Source organism: Labrus bergylta, chromosome 13, assembly GCF_963930695.1.
Source record: "Labrus bergylta chromosome 13, fLabBer1.1, whole genome shotgun sequence".
Lineage (NCBI taxonomy): Eukaryota > Metazoa > Chordata > Actinopteri > Labriformes > Labridae > Labrus > Labrus bergylta.
The window spans coordinates 18,267,124-18,286,224 of NC_089207.1; the positions used below are offsets into that span (position 1 = coordinate 18,267,124).

Here is a 19,101-nt window from a genome sequence, read left to right on the forward strand (position 1 = left end):
GCTGGTTGTTGTTTGCTTTGTCTTTTCGTGGTAATATTTTATGTAACTCTGTGTGGTCACTGTTTCTCAATAAAAATAAAAAGTAAAAATAAAATAAATATATTGTTTAGTCTTCTCAGATTGTGTTTGTCCAACCGACCAGAAAGCTGATCAGCACACACAATCACCTACAAAAATGTGTATTAAATAGCCTAAGTATGTATTTAAGGTTAGTTGGAGCCTAATGTGTTTGTGTTAGTTGTGACAAAAGCACTGGCACTTTTATTAGCCTGACAAAACGTTGTGCCTGTGAGACATTACTCAGGGAAAACTTCCTTCCTGCTTACTACTGACCCCGCCCTCTTGTCCCTTCTAGCCAATAAGCGTGCAGCGAAGGGGGCGGGAAATCCGCGCGTTTCCGGCGTGCTGCCCGTGTGTTGTTTATGAAAGATTACACAGAGGCTACAGTCTTAAAGCTTAGCTCAGGTCAGTATTTAACCATGCTATTTAAGACTTTTCCACGTAAAACATTCATCTCGACAAGATTTTGTAACGACGAGAAGATAGTTTACGGGTATTTTGGGGTTTTAAATGTAAGCTAAGCGAGTCTGACTATCTCAGAAGGGGGTGCAGAGGAGTTAGCTAATGTTAGTAAAGTCCAACAACCTAAACATACCTACTTGACACTTTGCAGTCATGTTTACCCACTACATTTCGTGTAACCACATATGGCATTAAAAACATCAGCATTTCTGAAGTTGTCTGACTCTGTAACTCTGTAAGTCCCAACCTAAAACAAAGCAAAGTCATTTCTTCACCAGGTGTCTTCAACCATGAAGCAGCTTCCTCCGGATACTGTGCGGTTGCTGTCTAGCTCCCAGGTCATCACATCTGTGCTCAATGTTGTCAAAGAGTTGATGGAAAACTCCCTGGATGCTGGAGCTTCAAGCATTGACATCAAACTGGTATTTTATTAAAACACAAACTAAAGATTCTTCTGGAGATAAACCTCAAAATGACTGTACTGTAACTTGGATAGCATTAACATCCTCTAGTCAAATGTATGATGACAACTACTTAATATACGTCCTTTATATTATTTAGCATCTCCAGTTCTTTTGAAATGACTAACCAGTCTACCCACAGACTTTGATGATTGTTTTAGTTTGTTACTGCTTATGCGTGCTTACATTAATACATTCATAAGTGAATTTCCCACTGCAGGAGAACTATGGGTTTGACCGGATTGAAGTGCGCGATAACGGACATGGAATCAAAGCTGCAGACGCTCCTGTGATGGCTGTGAGACATTTCACCTCGAAGATCTGCAGCCACGACGACCTGGAGCGTCTGGAGACGTATGGCTTCAGAGGAGAGGCGCTGGGCTCCATCTGTGCAGTGGCAGAGGTGAGAAGGAGTGAAAGACCGGGGCGATTAAGTATTGTTCCATAGTTTTTGAAACATTAATGGTTGGTGTTATTGTTCCCTTCAGGTGTCTGTCATCACAAAGACAGCGGAGGACGACATCAGCACTCAGTACACCCTTAACTTCACGGGAGGGGTTGTTTCTCAGAAGCCGTCTCACTTTGGCCAAGGCAAGGCATGAGTTATTAAATCAGCATGATAGTGAGCACTGCATGTTTGATCAAATTAAAAGGTGGATCGTCACAGTTTTTGACATGGATAAAGCAAACTGTGCACAGTAGTTTCATTTATGTGCTGCTTAACAAAAAAACCTGTGTTCATCTGATTGGCACAATGGGACGACTCTTAACCCGAGGTTTGGTCTGATGCGCTGAGAATATGAAGGAACTCGTACATTATTGGGTCATTCTGTTTGCTCGTATCATGAAGAGAGGTTTGATTCTCTGGCAGAAAAATTGCCGCTGGGGGGAAAGAAAGAGAGGAATTATACGTACAATGAAAAAAGGGCGCGTCAGTGAAAAAGGTCATTGGGCCTGAAATATTTAATCTGTTGATGTACAAGTTGAGAAAAAGTTTTGATGATGTAAGACTGTTCCTAGTGGAAACATGGGATACTAGTGGGCTAGTGGTTAGTTTTCACGCCCCACGTACAGAGGCTGCAGTCCTCAAAGCAGGCAGCCCGGGTTCAAAACCCACCCACAGCTCTTTTGCTGCATATCACTCCCCACTCTCTCTGATTTCAGACTCTGTCCACTGTCCTGTAACGGCCTAAGAAGCCACACAGAACCCAGCACTTATTGCACGAAAAGTTCATCATCCTTCGTCCTTGTTGCAGAAAAAGAAAAGTCTGCATCAAAAGCCGCTTCACAAATCGACTCCTTGTGTTTCCCAGGCACCACAGTGAGTGTCCTGAAGCTTTTCAAGAATCTTCCGGTGAGACGTCAGTACTATTCCTCGACCAAAAAGTGCAAGGAGGAGCTGAAGAAAGTGCAGGACCTGCTGATGGCCTACGCTGTGATAAAACCTGACCTGAGACTCACACTCGTTCACAATAAGGTCAGTATCTCCTCAGCACTTTTTAACCACTTTAAAAAAAAACAAAAACATTTCTGACAACTCTCACTGGCAACTGTCATTCAGCAGAGTACGAGCATATCAGGGCTGTGCTCAAAAAATCCATACGGTCGGCGATATATTACATGTGCTCCTTGCAAGTACATGCAGCGATGCAGGTCTTACAGAATCAATGTTGCTGCAAAGATGTCAGTTTTGAAAGACAATTGACTTATGGTGCAGTTCACAATAACACCATAGCCATAGCTCTGGGATCATTATCCAAAATCAATGTATATCACGATGTGTATCGTGTCGTGGCCCCTTGTGTCGTGGTACATATTGTGTATTGGCATTGTGGGGAAATACCCAGCCTTAGAGCATGCTTGTACTGTATAGTCTTCACCAGTTACCAAGCAGTCAAAAATGTATCTGTGATATGCAAAACAAATGATATGCAACCCAAAACATGTTACAAATCTGATACTAGTGCGTTATGTAGACGTTAAAGGGGGCATTGTTTAAAAAAAGAAATGGTGAAGGAAAACTTAAAACCAGCAAATCATAGGTTTTAATGATACTGATTCAGGCACTCAGGATGGTTTGAAAAGTTCAAAAGGCCTTTAATTCATGGGTCTGAACATTTAAAATACACCTACACGTATCAGCTTGCGTCTGCTTCAGGGTGCAGTGACACACAGAGACACTAATTACTGCTGCAGTCAGCACAGGTGTGCACAGGTGAAGGCATGCGTCCTGTGATTGTTTTAAAGGTTGATGGTTTGAAAAAGTTTAAGGTAAAGGTTGTTGCGGGGATCTGTTATCATGTCTACAGGTCAGTAATATGTCATGAGAATTGCATGAACCTATAAGAGAATCTCTGGCATATGTTTTGGGAGCGGTCATTGTTACGACCCTCTCAGGAAGAGTTTCACAGAGCACGAAAAAAAAAAGCTTAAAAATAAACTTTCTACTGGTTAATCTGAAAACGTTGACTTTCCAGAAGGGCGTCATGATGCATGTATGTGTGGCATGTTAATATATACTTTTTAAAAAGTTATCTTGCAAGGCCCTCACTACTTCCTGACCCCTCCAAAATCAATGAATAGAAAGGTATTAAAAAAAACAACAACATTTCTGTTTTGGGAAAGAAAAGTTTTGTCTGCCTCATGAGAAAGATCTGTTCTTCAAAAATGGGTGAAATACATGAGGCACTTTTACATTCAGAGGTTTGCTGAGATAATGAAAGATCAACTCTGAAATGCTGTTTTATTTTAACAAGATGAACGGAGAAAGAATAAAACGTTTTAATAGTTCTGAAGTTTTTCCTGGATTCAAACAGGCCGCCGCCTCCCATCACTGAAACCACTAGGGGGCCTCGTTAGTCTTCAAATGACTCCTCCAGCGTCTCTGGCTTCAAAATCAGTTTCTGTTGATGTGCTGTATATGCTTTTATAAGTGTAGCGCAGCATATATGGAAACCTTTTTGACAACACTGACGCATGTAGCAGCACAGAGGACCCCTGTAAGATTTCAAACTGTGTTCGATTTGCAGCTTTATTAAGACGTTACCAATATTATTACTGATGCTACTTGCTCTCCTACTGTTGATGTAACTGCTAAGTATTCCTGATGTTTCTAAGGAACCTTCTTACAGCACAATAAAAGAAAGATTTCAATTAATACACCATTTTTAGCTTTGCAGATACCTTGTTTCTTTAATTCAATTCCAACATTTAGTTATTCTCCAAAGGACATTGAGGTTTCCATCATTTACAATGCCGTTTAGGTTACAAGCATATTTAAAACGAGCACAAAAAACAGCTGCAAGAAACACTTATTATCGATTGCAAAAACAACTGAGATCAATTTGAAACTAAGTAGCTCCAAATCAAAATCCTGAACCCTGCAAGAGAGGGAAGAACTTCAGTCTTTAGATTTCGCTGGAGGGTGCTCCATTAATTTGATGCATCAAAAGAAAACTCAAATCTTACTAACTTAATCTAGGACTTGGTCAAACAAATATTTTTATCAGATAGATATTGATATTGAAATCAGTGAAAGTGATTCAGTAAATGAGAAAAACAGAGGTGGTGGTTATAACGAGAAGAATTCCAGTGTAACAAGGGTCAAAGGTCAACAGTCTTCTCGGCTCACACCTGACAATCGAAATCAGCAGTCGTGTCTCTCCTCTGGTTTTCTGTCGCACCAGTAAAAAGTTCTCCAACGGAAAGTCACCATGAGTCACTGAGGGGCTCGTCTCCATCCTCCCTGTTGTTGTTTGGCCAGCGTGAATGCACGTCAAGTCAGAGCTGCTAATTGTTATGTGTGATGGAAACGAGTCGGTTTGTTACAGCACTTTAAGAAACACTTCTACCTTTATCAAACAAACAATGACAGACAGAACTTCTCGAGTGGATGAAGCTTGTTGGCTGTTTAGGGAGCAAGTGCCAGATTTTCTAAACCACAAGCAAAAAACAGAATGTAAGTGTCGTGTTTTAAACTTGATGTCTAAGTGGTTTAGAGAAGAAAAGTGGAAGTCACTTTGCTGAAAGATTTTTTTGTTTCACTGCTGGAGGACTTCTTCAGATCCGTGGTTCTTAACAGGTCTAGCCTAAGGACCCACCACCAACGCCTTGATGAAAATCGTGACCCAAATTTCTGATCTTTTTTTTTTACAACAAATCAGATTTATTAACTGAAAAATAAAATAGTGCCGTTTGGACCTCAGATGAGAGAAGGAACAAAACCAACATGTTTTGTTTTTCAGTCACATGTTCGCGACCCACTTTTGAGTCCCCAACCCACCAGTTGAGAACCGCTGCTTTAGATCATTACTTGTTCTCTCTATCATGAGTAGACAGCGGGAATTTATCAGCCATTTAAACTACGTACAAAAACATCTGATACAGCAGATTTTAAACAGTGATTATAATACATAAAGCTAAACATTCGACTTTAAAAATCCCCATGACTTTTGAAATTCTGCATGTTAATTTGAGTTTTCCAATGTTACACTTCAAGAAAGCAGCAAATACTCAAATTGGGAAAGCTGCATTTAGAAAATGTTTTGTATTTTCACTTGATCATCCATTGATCATCTAAATTAATAAACATGTTGTTCTGCACTAAGATTTATCTGGGACACTTAGACTTTCGATTTGGCTTAAAGGTCTCCTGATATTTTGAAAAGTCTGGATTAGATCCGCTGAAGTGAAATGTCCTGTAACTTCAGTAACTAAAGAAGTAAAAAACACAGAAAGAAAAACATGGAGAGAGCCCTACATGCAGTAGAAAATGATTTGATTTGCCGTCTGAGCGGAGCTGCTGGAGTGACACTGTGCTCTTTGAACAACGGCATTAGGACACTCAAGAATCAACTGGAGGTAAAACACAACTACAAATGTTGTGATGCAGAAAACCTCTCTGTGCAATATTTAGAGAAGAAGTCAGTGAAAGTCTGTAGAGAGCCCCCACACGTGAGTCAATCTAAAATAGTCTTTAACAAATACATTATTTCACTTGTTGCAAAGACGGACATTTAACATGTCTGCAACTTTTTATTAACATCATTATAACCAATCAACAGAAAAGTCAAGCCATTATTGTTTCCTACCAACCTTAAAAAAAAAAAAAAAAAAAAGACTCCTGCAACATCACCAGTTTCCATTCATAGTGTCTGCAAGACGTTTAGCAAATGGAAAGAGTCATTTAACAACTTTAACTCTTAAGAAGCTCAACTGAACAAAACAATCACACATACCAAAGCTATGAGTTGTGCTCCACTCTTTCTGATTTATCGACGTCACTTTGAGAAGATGAGGCATCGCTTATCATTGACTTAACATCGGGTCTTCGGTTGTCATCAGAGTTGTACACAGACTGCATGTCTTTTGAGTGAATAACAATACAAAGATTCACATGTAGATCTTCTTTATTGACCTACAAGGGGGCATTACTTGTCATCAACAACGTCAGTAAAATCAGAGCTCATACAGAAACAGAAATATCTACCAAGTGGAAATGTGCAAATTTTTTCCAAAAATGAGTGCAACTAACCTGCATGATAAAAGACATTGAGCATATGAAATGCACATGGGAAAAACCAGACCTAGAGTCTTTAGTCTTCTGCACCGGCGCCCTGAAACGGCTCAAACTCACTCTGAGGTGGATGATTCCTGCAATTCAGTATAGAATAAGCACTCCTAAGGACCTGCCTGTTAAAGATGGCAAGAAGACTAGCCTGACACCTTCCTGGTGAATAACTGGCTGTTTTGACAAGACCTCCAAGTCTATCAGAGTCTCTAAGGTCAATAGTTACATCTTTTAGACTGTTTGCAGGTCACTTTTATCTCCTGTCCCCAGGATGTTCATCATTTGGGTGTGCACAAAGAAAATAAACAATTTATATTGGATTCCATGAATTTACATAACATTAGTTTAATCACCAGTGAAATTATTTAGCAATTAGACATTTCAGTCTGCATGCCCTTTCCCACCGAGGCTAAGCGTAGCTGTCAGGTGCTCCAAACATAAATATGTCTGACTGTGAACTCTGATTTGGATGATTATGACGCCTGAGTAAGCTGCTGAACACAGCTGCGGACTTAACCCCAGATTGTGTTTCAGGCTGCAGCCAGTTTGTACACAGGAGTGTATAGGTGCTGGAGGTCACAGAGAGGCTAACCCCCCCCCCCCCCGCCCCCGCTATATGCGTCCGTTTCGTGGTCTTGGAGGGTAAAGAACCCGTTTTGTACAATCAGCACTCAGTTGCCCCTATCCTTCACCTCCAGCTCTGCCATTCGTCCTGTGTCGTGTTTCACAGCTTCTTCAGGAACTGTTTACAGAAGTGATCTGTTTACATGTGCCAAATTGCGTATTTAATAGCTGAGACATACCCTGAACAGAGTGCATGCTTTAAGAAATCAACACCCAGGAGATATATTCACTGATGGACAGAAACGCAAAAACTCCTGTGTGTGTGTGCGTGTGTGTGTGCTGGAATAATTTGCATCTTAAATATGTGATGATCTGAACAATTCCTAAAATTATATCAGTTAAATATAAAGACATGAATCAGTCATTTAATGGCCGTACTTCTGGTAAAAGAGCTGAATAGTGTAAAATGTTGAACAGAATTTGGAGTCTCTAAGATTTAAAATACCATTATGTTATAAGTCGTAGCATGTACCATCTTGGGCCTGAAGTCAAAATGAAACTTTTAGATTTGTAGTTCATGTTGACTTCAGATTATTTTAATTTAAATGCCTATTAATTTAAGACTGTGATGACCCCGATGCTTCCATGTTTTCAATGTCCCCTGACTTTAATGAAGAATCATTTAGCCATGTTCTGATGACTTGTTTCCTCTTTCTAGCTGAAACCTCTCGACATGAAATGAAATATATAACCTCTGTGGCTTCGTGGCCCAGTTACTATCATAACAGGTGTTTATGCAGCGTGTCCTTCTCCTGATGTGGAGTCGTGGAGGTTGACGGCTGTCATTTGGTTGCAGGTGGTGGTTTGGCAGAAAGCCAAGGTGGCCGATCACAGAAGTGCCCTCATTGCCACGCTGGGATTCGGCACCGTCTCCAACCTGGTCGCTTGCCATCATCACCAAGAGCAACCAGAGGTTAGTTGAGGGGTAGAATGCAGGGACGGTGGAGAAATTGAGCGAGGTTGAAGAAAGATCCTTAGGCCTTTTTGTTAACAGCTAATTTAGTAGCACTATCATGCTTTCAGAAATTCTGTCATTCATGTAAATTTGTCAAAAAATCATTTCACATGCAAGATGGAAATAATAATTCCTGCCTTACTGGAAGGAGCGTGAAGCAATGATTCAGCTAAGTTGTTATTAACACCAGTATGTCGGGCTCATGTTTACAGATTTCTCATTCCATAGTAGGTGATTTGTTTATTGTTTCACCTGCTCAGCTGGACAAAGTCACATCCAAGCATCGTAACAGAATGATGCCGTGAATGTGAACAGGCCGCATGGAGCGCATTGCACTCTGATGGACGAGCGTTGTGGGCACATAGCTTGGCTGAGCTGGCACCGAGCCGTTTGTTTCCCCTCGTGCTCACACCTTGCACTCTTTGCTCTCAAACTGTGGCTCCCAGGCCCCTTTGGCCTTCAGTTTGGAGCCGTTACAACACCTAACTTTCTAAAACACAGACACAAAAGCTTGTCTGTTGTTTGTTTAACTTGTTGTAGAAAAGTTAAATCACAGCCTCATGTATGGGTATTACATGAAATGCCATTTAAAGATGGATCCTTTCTGCAGAGCAAATGAGAGCCTGCACGTTATACTTGACCGTGAGCTAATGGCTTCATCACGAACGCCTGGTCTGAAGCCAGCAAATGTGGTCAGCTGGTGGCTTGCCAACTATTCACTTGCCCTTTTCTCTTGAGTTCTTTTCTGATGAACAGTGAGTGATTTTTGTTAGCTAAGCTTTGTTGTGCTGATCGCAGTTGAATTACCGTTGAGCGGTAACTTTCTGCTTGGTCACGGTAGGTGTCATGTGGCTCGTACCTGCTGCCAGGCTCCAAACTAATCTTGTCTGACAGATATGGAGCAGCCCTTTTCACCCTGTTTCTCTCTCCTTTTCTCTCTTTGTTGTTGTTATTTTGCGGCTGCGTTTTGGTGCCCGGTTATGAGAACGGCCTTTCACCTTTTCCTCTGACTCCCTGTAGCAATGAAAGAGAACTTTTCTCCTCTTTGTCCCCAAGACCAAAGCTCAGTGATCAAGGAAACCAGGTTGATAATTTCACCGGGGCCTCGCTCGGGGAGAGTTGTTTCTTTGCAGAACAAAATGTGACACTCGCTGTTGGCAGCATGACTACACATACCCGCGGCCCTTTGGGGCCAGAGGTGCCATTCGTGCTCTCATAAAGTGACCCTAATGAGCAGAAATAGAGAGAAGCATATGTGCCCCGACCTGAAACAGCAGTTCATTTATTAAGTTTGTTGGCGTTGCTGCTAATAATGAGCCCGAGGCCATGTGGGGGGAAAAAAAAGCGTAGTTACTTCACTTGCAATCTGTAGAACATTAATAGCTTTCTATAATTTCTTACAAGCTTACATTCATAATGGAGGTTTAAGTGCAGTTGTTCACGATGCTGAGTCATCAGTTTTTGGTTCATGAGAACTGCCTCTGGCCAGATTCTAGGTGAAGGGTCGTCATGTGTGATGCAAAATGTAGTGGAAAAATGTCAAACACCAGCTGGTTGGGTTTGTTCATAGATGTTCATCTGGATGATTGTCTTCCTTTAACATTCAGAAAGTGACAACTTGTTTGGTATTTAGACATAAAAAGGTCAGCAGAGTTGTTGAAACAAGTCGTGTTAGCCTTTTAAGAAACGTAGACGTTCAACATCGTTACATGACTGACGCAGAGTGCATGTTTGCTTTATGCACAATCGGGATTTATGGCTTCATTTCCAGCGGTGCAGCTGTGCTGTCAGAGGAATTCATCAGCCATGCCATCTCAATTAAAATCAGTGATAGTAAAGTTTCATTATGTCCAGGTTTCCAAACACTTCTGATACATTACCCCTGCAACAGCCAGCTGCTGAACATGTTTCTTAAACGAACATTTTCCCCCTTTTTGAGTTTTATTCTTCTGCAAAGTTGATGCAGAGATCTTAATTTATGCTCACACATTTTTGGTACACATGATTAATATTGTCTTATTCTATATTTGTTTTAGATTGTTTTAGAAGGCTTTTTCCCAAAGGCTGGAGCGGATTACTCTTCAACAAGTTCATCTAACCCCGACAGAACATTTATATTCATCAACAGCCGGCCTGTCCACCATAAAGAGTTAATGAAGGTAGAGTCATTTAAACAATTCAACACAACGGAGTTTAGTCAATGAATACTCCTTTGTTTGTTTTAACGTTATTCAATTTTACATTTACATGATAACGTATCCCTGGTTGGGTTGTTGCATCGATCATCAGTTGCTACGTCAACGCTACGCTGCTCAGTATCCTGATGACTCAGCCAGAAACCGCTATCCCACCCTGATGCTTAAAATCACAGTTTCCCCCTCCTCGGTGGACGTCAATCTGACACCAGACAAGACCCAGGTTCTTCTTCAAGACAAGGTATCTATGAGTTTCAATCTGAGAGGAAATCAGTTAAAAATGTTGTGTGTATCTGTCCAGACCAAAGACTGTTTTAAATGTATAAAATAATTTAACGTAACCATGGTGACAGCACGTATTAGTGACTGGACTTCTACTTTAAAGCATCAAAATGTAGCATTTGACTCTCAGTATGTTTTCTTTTTTAACCAGAAGTGAGCACACTTGGACAGCTGGGTTGCTTCTTGCTTATGCTGGTTGTCAGGCTGCCACAGGTTCCTACTTTGCTCTTAAGCATACCCTGATTTATCACCTTTCTTACCTCCAAAGGTCCCATCATTTACACAAGAAAACCTGGCTTTATTGAGTATAAATAGCTAAATAAACAATTCATATTAAGGTTTATTAAATCAGCAAAGAATGGGCTTTATTCATGATCTGGTTTCTTGCAGTAAGACTTGTTTTTTTAACAGTTTTGTAACAGACTCTCCCCCTGCTGGCCATATAAATAATGTGTGTTAAAAGCACCTCTGCATTGGCTTAACCTTGAAAAACAAGCTGCAACGTTCACTTCAGATGTATTGATAGTTTCCACCATGCTCAAACTTTGCTGTAGCTAACCATCTGCGATCTCTCTGATATTTAGGAAGCTGTGCTGACTGCAGTCGAGGCATTTCTGGTTTCCCTCTATGGCTATCGACCAAGCGTTGAATCCCAGGTGGAGAAGCAGCATGGCCAGGAGACGTCTCCCTCGCCATGCAGTCCTCTGCAGACTGATATTTCACGATCGGACAAAGAACAAAGTGTCACCAACCACAACGGTAACTTCCTCAAAGAAACACCTAAACATAGTGACACAGCGGTAAGAACTGATTCTGCACTCCACTGCCAGACCTCAAATGGCAGCTCCTCATCCTCCGTAGCCGAGGATTGGATCATAAACCAGATCCCAGCCGAGCTTGAGGCTAACTTTTCTCTGTGTGACGATCAGAGCTGCACGCAGACAGATTCAGCGATCAGATCCCCTGAGAGGCTCGAGGACCATAACATGTCAGGCTCAGACACGAACAATGACCAGTTATCAGCTGAGGAGTGGAGCCGGGGGACAGCTTTGACAGACCCGGGATCAGGAGAACCTCTGCAGCCCGTTCAAATCCATCAACCCTCAAAGGGCAATCTCTCTGACTCAGCTGAGGTGAAGGGTGAGAGCAGCTCAAACAAAAAGATGATCAATGCCATAACTGAGAAGCGGGCCGCTTTGACTGCCTACGACCTGATCAGCAACCGCGCCATGAGGGCACCGCTGTCTCCCGCTGCCCTTTACGAGAAGGAGGTCAGAGCGGAGGTCCTGAGGGAGAAACCCACAGCCAGCCTGCAGGATATCAGCGTCACCGTGCAGGAGAGGTGGAAAAATCTGAGGGAGGAAGAACGTAAGAAGTGAGTTTCCAGACCTTCTCCTTTCCAACCAGTCGTTTCCATTTCTTGTTATTTGCAGTGAGAGAGAGAGAGAGAGGGGGGAATGTCTGACCTGTCAGTTGTATGTGAAAAGCCTCGTCTGGTTTTGTTGATACGAGCTGCGTTTCTAATTTCCAGACAACCGTGTTCTGGATCATAACAATCCCTGCAGTACGGGAGGAATCATTAATGATGAAATCTCCTTTATTGTCTGAGTGTGACATTAATCTACAGTCTGTCTGTCTGATATTTGATTTTTTACATTTACTCAGTAAAACCCCATCGAAATATCGCAGTTGATTGTTTACCATGCAGACATAAGTCCCTTGAAGAGTTTCAATTATCAATAAATTTAGTACTAAATGATTATTTCACAATATTGAAATTTTAACTGTTAGGTCAAGTCAATATCTAAAAATAAATATAAAAATATATATTTTAAATAATAACAATAACCAAAAGGCCAAAAAAAGAGAGAGGTCTGAGGTCATGAATGACAAAGAAAAGTAGCAAGTCCCAACATTTCCATGTTTCCGATTCCCAAATGTATGGATCAGTCATAAAAATAGTCAAAAAATTAAATGTTTTATTTCGATCAACTGACCAATTGTTGCGGCCCTTAAACCGTTGTCATGGAAACCATGACGAGAAATTAGTAGATATGAACTACTACTTCTATTAATTTCTTTATTCCAATTTAGAAACCCGAACATAAACATTATTATTTTACAAGGGGAAAATAATTCAGAATAAGGTAGTCGTTTTTCAAACCTTACAATCTTTGTTGTTTTAATGATCGATCGTATCAAAATGTACAGAGACTTAAAAAAAAAAAAAAAAACGATTTAGAGATCTTCAGTCATTTTTTCAACCAAAAACTGACACGAGAAAGAGAGAGAGAGAGAGAGAGAGAGAGAGCACTTCTTTGTCACTAAACTGCACAGATAAATTGGCAATGGTTTGGCAAAGAAACATTGCCAATTTATTTGACAGTGTGCTGGAGTTTGCCTGCATTTAATGATCATTAATCAGGTAATTATCCAACACTGGGCACCCATGGCTTCTATTTTTCTGTTGTGGTATTGAAACAGGTATTCATATCATTTGATTTCACTAGAAAAGAATCGCAGTTCAAATATCTGGTATCGTGACAACCTGTGGTGTAGCACACATGAAACACATTAGATTTGACCATTGCTTATTCCATCAAAGACAAAAGACAAATGATTCAAATCAGTGAAGGAAAGACAGGAATGGACTTATTTAAAAAACAAACAAAGACTGATAAAACAAGGTGATCATTTGTGCGTCACTTGTGCGTCATTCTTCAGACTCGAGGTTCAAAACTGAGATCTGAGCACACAAATCATTTATAAAACAACACTATTAACCGGTCAGAGAGGACTGCTCCATGTGCAAGCCAAGAGCAGCTCTTTTTTTTAAATGTATTCAACCTCATTATGAAATGGACGAGGAAGGTAAAGCTGGTCACACAGTCATGACCTTTAAATTCATCCAGATGCACGGAGACATGTCATTAAATAAAGCACAGACTTCTGATCTCTTTCCTCTGAGCTACTCAGCTGGTAGCATCGTGGAATAACAACATTTTACTGCGCTGAAGGCACTTAAGGAGATTACTGCATGCATACCAGTTTAAAGTTATTGCAAAGTTGGAAACTGTGTATCAGCAGTACCCTGGGCTCTTATATAAGGTATGGAAGCGTGTATGGAAAAAGACATCTGTTTAGGATCCGGCCTCTCTGTACGGCTGTCTTAAACATGAAATAAGATGTGGCGAGGACTTGGCTTCTCTCACCGCCACCGTTAAGTGGCACAGCACTTCTAGGAATTACACTTACACAAGTTCACCAAGCAGGTTATTTGAATAATGGGGTGCTGAAGTGTCAGCCCTAATGCTTAACACATGAAGATCTGTGGACACATGAGTTGGCAAATAACTGTTATGCTTGCTGAGGAAGGCATCCTATATAAATAAGATCATATACATCATGATCTCTGTTTGCTTCACAGAGGGAACTACGCTCTGCTCGGTGTATAAACCCTTATTTAGTAACATAGTGAAATATCTTCTTAATAGACATGAACAGAGGGAAGCTAAGCAACTTTGATACACAGAAAATATTAATCATACAAGTTTGTTCAAGAGCAAAATGTTGCTTATAAAGATTTACCAGAGCATACGTGGTCTGTATCTCTTATTATGTGATCAATGTCTTAAAGTTTAAGGAACAGGAAGTCAGAACAGACGATGAGGAGATTTTTGGTCACATATCTTGCTTGGATTTTCTCCCATACTTTGTAATTGAATTGAACACGTAACCAGAGACACTGCTTGTCAAGAGGCAAGGGAGGCAACTGCTTGGGGCCCCAGACCAGTAGGGGGGCCCCTGAGGGCTCACAAACTTAAACCAAAGCAGTGGGCAAACCTTGCAAAGATAGTAGGAAACCTCCCTAAGGGGGGCACCATCTGACAGCACTCACTCATGTTGCTCAGCAAACTAACTCGGCAAGCTAACCAATTCACTTGCAACAATTATTTGGCATCACTTTGTGTGGTGTGATAAATGTTTCTACAACATCAAACATTATCCATCCAACTTGCTCCCTGGAAATACATATGTTGAACAAAAAAAGAACTCCGAGACACTTCACTACAACGTTTAGTGCAGAAGTTTTAGGTTATATATTCCTAGTTTTCATCAGGCATAAAAATGGTCTTTTCAAATGTAGTCATTTAAATGCTGGTGATTCAACTATCAATGACATTGCCTTAGTGGAGGGGTAATCAACTGCATTTGTACAAGGGCCAGCTTTTGTCTTGACGGACACTGTGGGGGTCAGACTTTGAGATATGCTTTTCACATGAGCCTGACCGCCGTCAAGCCCGATGTGAAGACACTGATGTCGGATGGGGAATATAATTTTCTGCTTTGAGATTTTATTTTAATGCTTATTGTATAGAAAGTTTTGGGAGGCCGGATGTGATGGTCAGTTGATGATCACTGCCTTCGGGTTACTCGAAGTATATGTGGCTGATATTCTCACTATTTGCTCTTTGTACAGGCATAGATCCAGAAACTACAATTTCCCTACTGCCCTTGAGTAGTATCTTTTATTAGATCCCTACATTTAATCCAAGTAGAGCAGACTTTTCTCAAACATTTTAGCTGAGATTAGTCCGCGATAACCTGAATGACACCTTAGAGGGCCTCCTCCTGAGAGGCAGAAGTCGTCATAGAACTGTTTTCTCACACTAAGTGGTTGTTAGGGCTTCTTTAATTCAGTCTCGTTGATTTGAAAACAACAATGGTTGCTGTTGCTTTAATAACTCAAAATGACTCTGTTGAATCTTGCAGGTATGAAGACAAGGCTCAAAAACACCTTGACCAACACGACCAAAGGACCAAGTTGGCCTCTGCTGAAGGTCCCAAAGAGACGAGCAGGATCATCCAGAGAGGCCAAGCACAGGGCCACAAACGTAAAGCTCCACTGTCCAACCAGCAGCTGCTGGACGAGCTCTTCTCCGCCGAACCTCAGAAGAAGGCGAGGAATCCTGCGCCAAAGCCGTCGCAGCCCCTCCCCTGCAGTGTGGCTGCCCTTCGGCTGCAGCTTCAGCGCCTTTCATCCCAGAGCGACGCAGTGCCACGGGGCCTCCGTCTTGTAAACCGGCTGGCCTCTCAGAGCGCCTGGGTCATTTTATGTGGTCAGAGGCTAATGTTGTTAAACCCATTTCGAGTGGAGGAGGCCTTGCTGTTTAAGAGACTTCTAGAGAATAATATACTTCCAGCAGTGAGTCTGCAGAACCCTATACCGCTAACAGATGGGTAACGTATCATTCAGCTCTCACCAGCGTAACTCCGCCCTCACAGTTATCTTAATTCAAAGCTACGCACTTCTATTTATTACCACACACATTTGAAATCATTCCTAAGAAACACAAAATGTAATCCCTGTTTGCTTTTAAGCTTTATTTATTATCTTTAAATACACTGGTTACATCTCCCTGTCCGTCTTATAGAAGTCTCGGAGGAGCTGAATATACCGAGGCTTTGTGCAACATGGAGAAACAAAACCCTGATCTAAATGGAGGAGCTCATTTCTCCGATCCCAGGCTCGTGGCTAATGGGTTCAAAATCAAACTCACTCCAGGTACATTAAAAAGCAACGATGAGAAAATGTAATGTTGTGTTGATTTATTATTCTTAACATTTTTTGATTCATATTAATGCACATTTTTATTTCATCTCATTTCAAACCTTCATTCAATCCTTGCAAATCATTGAGGTTTCCCTCACAAATAAAACAACAAAGACAGGATCATTCGAGGATGGTTTCAGATCATAGGCTTAATTTGAGAAAGAGAAACAAGGGTGTCAATTTTGCGACAGTGTTGTAATTTATTCCACATTTTTGGAGTGAAAAAGCGAAATGCATATTTTCCAAGTTCAGAGAAACTTTGCGGGACTTGAAGCATTAGACGATCAGTAGAGGGAGTTTGGTAGGGTCCTGTGGTCCAGTTCAGCAGATATGTTATAAAGGATGGTGTACTTCCAATAAGACTTAGACTTAGACTTTCTTTATTGTCATTCAAACTTGTACTTCACAGTGCAGATAAGAACAAAATTTTGTTGCATTTGGCTCGTTGTAGTGCAGGATAAAAACAGCAGCAAGTATTTACATAGAAAAAGTGCAGATATAAATAGATAAAGCGATATATATGTTTATCACGGCTCTGTGACAGAGAGGACCATCCAACTTCTCTGGTTTTAAAAGTGGAAGCAGGGGCATGTCATATTTCAGCCCTGCTCAGAACAGGCTGTTTCTGTGTCTGCAGCTTTAAATGTAAATTAGCTGTGTCTGACCACGCCCCCTCTCTGGAAGGGCTCGGGTGGCGCTGTCCTTTCTCGCTCCATGTCCTATTATTTACGGTGAGAAGGCAGACTGAGAGGGCAGAACAAACACATAGCTGTGGGAGAGTCACCCACCTTTGGGAAGGGTTACTGCCCTTTGTGATGTCATGGAGGGAAAATCTCCAAACGGCCTGTTTAAGCACACATTTTCTGAAAAGTGGAGCAGGCAAAAGACAAAGAGGATGGGCTTTTTTCTTCTTTGGTTTGGACTAAGGACACATATTAGTGTTATAAAACCATGGTGAAGTGTATTTTGTATAATAGGTGACCTTTAATAAGAGAACCTGCTCATACAGGATATTAACACAGGACACAGCATTTGTATTCACACTTGTTTTGTGTCAGGTTTTTCTCATTTCATTTATAAGAAATGTGTCTTTTTTAGGGAGGCCCCATTTCTAATTCTAAAAGTGATGCTTCCACATTTACTGATTGAACCTTAGAGCCAAAATCAAGAGTAATGCAAGTTATAAACATAATGTAAGAGTGAACCTGAATGACTCTCTCAGTGAAACTTGTTTCCTTCAGCTTCTTCATCATTATTGTGACATTATTTCTCTGTTCGCTTGCAAAGGGTAAACAGCAGTGCCCTGTGAGTGTTGGTTGTGTTTGTTACTGGAATGGTTCACCTCGGTTGACATTGGCTCTCTGCCTGACAAAGTGGTCTCACAGTGGGTTCGTACCCCAGCGTGCAGGTGATGAGAATGGTTGCCCTTTAAGTTATTCAAGGAATTTTTCATTTGGCACTGCCAGCCTCGGTGGGTGTGCGTGAGACTGAAGGTAGCAGTGTGTACAAGATGGTTTCACTGCAAAATCTCTGCTGCATATTTACTGATTCTGTTAGGATTGTTTTACATTTTTCCAGTTTTGTGAACATTGTGATTTAGCGGATACTGTCATTCAAAGGACGTGTATAGTGTTAGATACGCTCTCATTTTGTTGCTCTTTGCAGATGCAACAAACCAGCACAGAAATATTTGAGATATGTTATAAATGTCTCGTCTTCTGCAGGTTTTTATTCATACCTTTCTGTTTTCATTTTGCTTCCAATGTCATGAATCAGAAATATAAATTGTGAAAGATTTGCAGTATTTCCTCGTGAAATGAGAGGCAATCACTCTTCCACCCTACAAGACAACTTCCTTCCAGTCTGCTGGGGTTTCTATTAGTCATTTAACACTCCATTTGGCTCTTGGCTTGTTTGACTTGGTCATCAGTCCAGCCGTTAACCACAATATTTATTTATTATTCTTTCCTGGAGATAGTAGTAGCGTCTGGAGTATATTAATCCTTGTTTTCTGCTTGTTTTGGCCAGGCCTCGCGTCAGCAGAGAGACATCTGGAAGTGACAGCGATGGCGGACTGCGTGCCTTTCCTCGGTGTAGAGGACCTCAGGGAGATCCTGACTGCAGTTCTTCACAAGAAGGCCCGGACTGTGCAAGAGTGCCGGCCGCTCAAAGTCACAAACTACCTACAAGTGAGAGATGCTATGAATTCAGATTATATCCTCATAATATCATCAGTACTTTAGATTTAGTTTGTTTCATTAAATATCTAAAAGGTGACATTTTCTCCTCAAAGGGTGAGGCAGTACGGCTTGCACGTCAGTTGCCTACTAATTTATCCAGGGAGGATGTGGAGGAAACCCTCCAACGGATGGAACAGCAGCTTGGTGATACAAACCAGACCTGCATCCACGGGCGACCTTTTCTTCATCACCTTTCTGACATCCCCTCTACAGACCAGGAAGCTAAAGCTCTGCTCAGGCCTTTAGAGCTGTAAGACACTTTGATTTAAAAAAAAAAAAAAGTCACAGCAGTGTTTCCATACGGCTTTAATGATGTTCAACCTTGATTCAAAGAGAACCTCAAATAAAAATATAATGTGTGCACATCTCAATCAAGCACGGGACTCATTTTCTGAACCTTGAGGAATTCAACATTGTAGATGCATTTTTATTAATTCAGAATTCTTGGTAGTATTTTATTATAAATCACCTGTGATCAACAATTTTGAACCTCTGGTTTTCCACAGAGCAACAAGAGACATAAATGTAGCTACACTGTGGAAAGAGTTGATGGAAGGATGCAGGTTAGAGTCCGTTGAAGGTCTCAAGAGAGTCTCGATGAGGAAAGTAAACAGGTAATGTTCTCGTAGAACCTACTTC

At 41.2% G+C, this 19,101-nt stretch overlaps 1 protein-coding gene across 1 annotated transcript; it reads left to right on the forward strand.

Moving 5' to 3' along the window:
- Positions 1–334: 334 nt before the first annotated feature.
- Positions 335–18,833, forward strand: pms1 (PMS1 homolog 1, mismatch repair system component). The gene is made up of 13 exons (XM_020633241.3): positions 335–465; positions 801–944; positions 1,204–1,386; positions 1,472–1,574; positions 2,297–2,460; positions 7,973–8,089; positions 10,168–10,290; positions 10,421–10,567; positions 11,193–11,983; positions 15,382–15,849; positions 16,044–16,174; positions 18,251–18,411; positions 18,516–18,833. The coding sequence occupies exons 2-13, from the start codon at positions 813–815 to the stop codon at positions 18,714–18,716; spliced, it is 2,721 nt and encodes a 906-aa protein (XP_020488897.2). The 5' UTR covers positions 335–465; positions 801–812; the 3' UTR covers positions 18,717–18,833.
- Positions 18,834–19,101: the final 268 nt, after the last annotated feature.